The 5,655-nt window shown below is 38.0% G+C and overlaps 1 protein-coding gene across 1 annotated transcript; it reads right to left on the bottom strand.

The window, feature by feature from the left end:
* Positions 1-874: 874 nt before the first annotated feature.
* On the bottom strand, positions 875-4,036 carry LOC113766695 (putative disease resistance protein RGA3). The gene has a single exon (XM_027310860.1). It carries the CDS (start codon positions 4,034-4,036, stop codon positions 875-877), a length of 3,162 nt encoding a protein of 1,053 aa, XP_027166661.1.
* Positions 4,037-5,655: the final 1,619 nt, after the last annotated feature.

Genomic DNA, 5,655 nt, shown 5'->3' with positions numbered 1-5,655 from the left:
ATTTCTACAGGATGTGTAACTTTTACAACAACGTTGAAGTACAAGTAACTCTTTATCAGCCTGATGAACGGGTGGATGGCCGTCAGGAGCCTGGCACCTCCAAGTGCTTGTTCCGATCGTCGGCCTTGCCTGCCACTGCCACCTTGTACATGTGTCCCTTGCTAGACTTGTTGACATCCGAATTTCATTGCAGAGCAAAGAAATCCTCGATCCTTGATGACTACTGAGTTGGTCGCCAACCATGCCATGGGATTCCTGCAGGATACAGATTCACTTGCTGGCCTGTTCTTGGGCTCTACAATACAAATTGAATTTAAAGCAAAATATCACTTAGAGATGGCCAGAAATCAGGTTTGGTAATTTCTATAAATAACCACAAATCTATAAGAACCTAAAAAAAGCATTGAAAAGGTGAAAGATTTACCTCTAAAATAAGAAGCATTTAACCATATATAAATTCATTTACCTCAGAGTCACACTGAAGCGTCTTATTTCTCTCACAAAATCTGGACCACCCTGTTAAATAACTTGAAATTCCATCTCAAAACCAAGTGACAGTGAATATAGTGGTCCAAGATCTTAGATCTTATTAATGCTGCTGGAATTTCCTTGGCTAATCAAGATGGGATGTTGTCACCGAAGACCCCCTCTCAGGTATTGACAAGAGCCCGAATTGACTTGAACCTGAGGCATGCATGGACAGAGCTCTAGAAACTTAAAGCCACCGGCCTTTGGACTTGCAGTACCGGTGAATGGAGCTCTAGAATCCTCAAAGTTGAACAGAAAGGACTAAGTCTCAGGTGGAATTATAAATGGGTTGATAAATAAAACTCAAAGCCCTATAATTCCTTGGTTAAATGGGACATTTTGTCTCTCAACAGACAACAGACGCTGATGTTCGCAAAAACTTTTCTAAATTTGGACATTCTTGGATGACAAATTTTGGAAGACTAGGAAGGTGAAGCATTCCCAATGGCAAAGATTTTAACAAAGGGCAAGCCTCAATTTTCATTTCTATCAAGGAAGAAAGATTTGACATAGTATCAGGAAAATAAGCCAGATCTTGACAGTCTGCAATACTCAGCTTCTGGAGTGTTGTAAGATATCCAACTCCTGGAGGCAGAGACTCAAGTCGGTCACAGTAAAGGACATGCAAATGCTTTAGAGAAGTAAAACCACGGATGCCCTCATTCAACCGAGAGATCAAATCACCACAATCATATATGGTCAATGTTGTGACAGAACTAAAACCAGCTTCTGCCTGTTGAAACTCAGGTTCGCGGAAAAGTCGAAATTTGTAAACGAGCAGAGACGAGAGGGATGTCAGATTAGAAATCGACCCCAATAGCTGCTCATTGCTGTTCCATAGAGCCAAACTCTTAAGATATGGAAGTGAAGGCAGGTTGATCAACTTGCTGCATCCCATAACTGTAAGAGTTTCAAGGCAAGCAAAACTTTGGTTGTACCAATTGCTTGATGATTCTTGGACCGAGCTGAAGCGAAAGAGTTTATCTTTGCCACGACATTTCCATTCGGATAAATTAGGCATATCAAAAAGTTCTAGTTGCTTTAGAGAAGGGAAACTGCTAGAATCACCGTGACCATAAAATTCATCCCCGATGCTATGAACTTCTGTCATGCCTTTGATGCTTAGGTCATTAAGGTATGGGAGATCTCCAAGTGGTGGAAGCTCTCTGCAACTACAATTTGCCAATGAAAGTTTCACCAAGTTAGGCAGGTCTTGGTTCCTCAACCATGTTGGAAATGTGTGCCCCTTGAATCCTATTATTTCCAAAACTTTCAGGTGAGGAGGTGGCTTGAGATTCTCCAATATATGGTCCAAAATTTTTGTAGTGACAGAATCGGCGTCTTCACCCCATGATAGTGTCAAAGAGATAAGACCTGCCTTTTCATGCAGTTTTGCTTTAGAAGCATCTGCTGCACTTTTAACATATTCAAGATTCTTGATCTCTAATCTTTCCCTTAGTTCCAAGCTCTGTAAATCACTCAAGTCAGCAGAGCCGTTCTTGTCATTTACTAGAAATATCGGTAACCTTTGCAGGAACTTCAACTTCCCTATCCCAAATGGGAGAGAAGTCAACAAAGGACAGGATTGGAAATCAAGATTCCTAAGGTTGGTTAACTCACAAATAGCTCTTGGTACTTCATGAAGATCATAGCACTCTACCAATTCCAGAGTCTGCAAGTTCCTTAGTTGACTGATTGTCTCTGGTAACGTTTTGATGTGTGTGTGTGAAAGATTCAGGTACCTAAGATGCTTTAAATTACCAATGGCTGCTGACAATTTTCGAATGCCACTCTGACTTAAATCTAACACTCTTAAGCAGGCAAGGTTTAGAAGCAGTTTAGGAATAGAGTCAAACTTACAAGATAGTAAAAGCAGTGTTCTTAAGTTGGTGGCTTCATTCAGTGATTCAGGGACAGTTGATGTTTTAGATTTTCCCACTAAAGAGGAATACCGAAGTTCTTTGGGCACATCCTGCGAATCTTCAGCCTCTACAATTGAGCACCCAACACTGGCAACGGATTGGGCAAGATCATGCATTAGGTCATGCATTCCGCATTCTTGGATTTCCCCAAATTCATCTTTGGTTATCTCCATGAAAAACGATCGCTCTAATAACTCCACGAAGTACTCGTTTGCAGCATCCTCTGGCCTTCTGCTTATCTTTCCTGATCTGACAAACCCTTCAGCAATCCACAGTTGGATCAGCTTCTCTCTATTGATCCTTTGATTTTTTGGGAATATGGAACAATAAGCGAAACACTGCTTCAAATGTGACGGTAGATGATTATAGCTCAGCTTTAAAATAGGGAAAAAATGATTCTCAATTTCAGGTAAATTCCCCATGTTCTCTTCCATGAAAGAGAGCCACTCATTCGCTTTCCTTTTGGATCGCATTAGGCCCGCCAAGCTCTTGATTGCAAGAGGTAATCCTCCACACCTTTGAACAATTCTTCTTCCAATGTCCTCCAATTCCTGATTCTCTGGATCTGGAATGGATTTAAATGCAACCCTCGTGAAAAGACTCCAGGAATCTTTTTCATCCAGAGGTCCTAGGTAGTGAGGTGGAATCGAGCCACTGAGTCTTGCAACCATCATGTTTCTTGTGGTGATGATAACTACTGAACCAAGACCTGCTCCAAGAAATCCTCGTGACATCATGGACCATTTCCAGCTATCGTCATTCCAAACATCATCCAAGACAAGCAGGAATCTTTTTCCCGATATGCTACGACTAAGGGTTTCTTGTAGAACCTCCAAGTTGGAAAGATTTTTGGCCTCGTGATTTATCTGTTCAATTATGGCCTGGGCAATTTTTATGAAGTCGAAATCCTCGCCAACTGAGACCCACATTTGCAAGTCAAAGTATTCAGATACTCCTTCATCATTATATATTAGCTGTGCAAGAGTTGTCTTACCGACTCCCCCCATGCCAACAATAGGAATTACTGTGAGTTGATTCCCGTCACTTGACTTGAACAGGACAGACAAGATATATTCTTTGTCGGATTCCCTCCCGACGACCTCAGAATCAATCATAAAAGAACTCGAGAGGCGCTGTACACCATGAACATGAGAAGAATAATTTTCTTCCGCTGCTCCTTTCAGAGTGCATGCAACAGTGAACCTCCCGAACTCGGCACTCCTCTTCAGAAGTGAATCCAGATTTTTTTCTATCTTTTCCAGCTTGCTGCCTAGCTTGAAGCCATATATGAGATCCTTGAAGAAGAAGAAAAGCGAGAAAATACCAGGCGGCTTGTGCCTCATCATCCTGAGATTGTATTCATCGAAAATGTCATCAGCTTCATAGGCAGTGTTCTTGATTTCTGTGATCCATAACTTGAGTGTTTCATTATCCTCAGAATGCATCTCTGCTTCCTGGACCAGTGTTTGAACTCGAGGCAAAGTGAGGCGCAGATTCCTGAAAATTTCTTTGTTGGTAACGGGAGCCAAAGTATATAGCCGGTCAGACAGACGCTGGAGAAGAGGAGACGCAACATTGTCTGCCATTGAGGACCTCTTCCAATTCTAAATCGCCCTTCTTTATTTTGCTTTCTGTTTCTCTCTTTCTTTGGGTTTCTTAATTTGTGCACAATGGAAACTTTGTCCATGCTTGTAACCTCTTTGAAGCTGTATTAGTCAGCAATCAGCATGCCGTAAATTACTAGATACTTCACAATCACAATGCGTTGAAAAGACAAATTCATTAAATTATGGGCCAATTACACTTTACCCCCTGTGGTATAACTAATTTTTACATAATCCTCTTATAGTTTTAAAAGCTATATATAACCCTCTCATAGTTTGGATTAAAGTGTCAAAGTGACGGAAATAATCATCTATAACGGAATCTATGAAAATATCGAAATTACCCTTGTTTAAAAATTAAAATGGTTGAAGTGACCAAAATATATAAACATAATATGCATGATATTCTAATCCTGTATGATTTTATATTTTACCATATAACCCCCTTATGGTTTAGTGTTTTACCGTATAAACTCCTTATGGTTTTCAATATATATACATAACCGTCTTGTAGTTAATAAATAATTTTCAACTTTACATAAGGGTATTTCTGACATTTTAGTTGACTCCGTTGTGGACTGCAAATTTCATCACATTGACAGTTTAATTCAAACCATGAGAGGGTTATGTATAACTTTTAAAACCATAGGGAGAATATATAAATAAACACTAAACCACAGGAGGGGTAAAGTATAATTTGCCCTAAAATTATTATGTAGGGTTAACTTTCCTTTGCATCCTTAACTTGTTATGAACTTCCACTTTTGTTATATTTCAAGGTGTTACAATTTATTTGCAATCGATCTTTTGTCCACTTTTTGTGCCACTATCTATTTCACTTTTTACTATATTACTATTTTTCCTTTGTAAATATCATATTTTTGTTCTTTTTATTTTCTTAAAATCCAAATACTATAAATTGATTAAAAATTAAATATAACAGTCTCAAAAAAGCAATATATAATAGAAAATTAAAAATACAACAGAAAATTCATAAAAAATTTCATTTTTTTATGCATTTTGATGTTTTGAGTTTGTTAAATTTTGTATATTACTCAGTTAGTAGTTATTGGAGGTTAAGGAAATAAAAAAAAACTAAAATATGATATCTATGAAGGAAAAATAGTAATATAATAGAAAGTAAAATAGATAGTCGCACAGAAAGTAAGATAGAAGATTGGTTGCTCAATTTAGTCCATAGAATATAAACATGTCCCATGTGAATAGAATTATTCCCCATTAATTCTTAAAATGTAAAATTTATCTCATTTTAGTTCCTAAAATATAAAATGTGTCCCACTTAGTTATCAAGTTTATGGCAGTCAATTATGAATTTATCCCACTTCCATTAACGATTTTGTTTTAAGTGGGATAAATGTTATACTTTAATAATTAAAGTATCCCACTTTAAAAATTAACAGACCAAAATAAGAATTTGAGTACAATTGAAGGATGCAAACTGAAATTAACCCAAAGGTCAATTTGCCAGTTAAGCAACTCACGTACCTGGGCGGTATATCTTCAATCGGTAAAATATTAAAAACCATGTGGTAGTTGGGTGTATGCATAGTTGGAATATGTACATGGAAAAGAACTGTTCA

This window comes from Coffea eugenioides, chromosome 3 (assembly GCF_003713205.1).
Source record: "Coffea eugenioides isolate CCC68of chromosome 3, Ceug_1.0, whole genome shotgun sequence".
NCBI lineage: Eukaryota > Viridiplantae > Streptophyta > Magnoliopsida > Gentianales > Rubiaceae > Coffea > Coffea eugenioides.
The sequence above is the reverse complement of the archived record's forward strand: the minus strand, read 5'-3'. Positions and strand labels throughout refer to the sequence as shown.

Excerpts from the sequence above, each read along its gene's own strand:
- LOC113766695 (XM_027310860.1), bottom strand. The coding sequence starts at position 4,036 with ATGGCAGACAATGTTGCGTCTCCTCTTCTCCAGCGTCTGTCTGACCGG.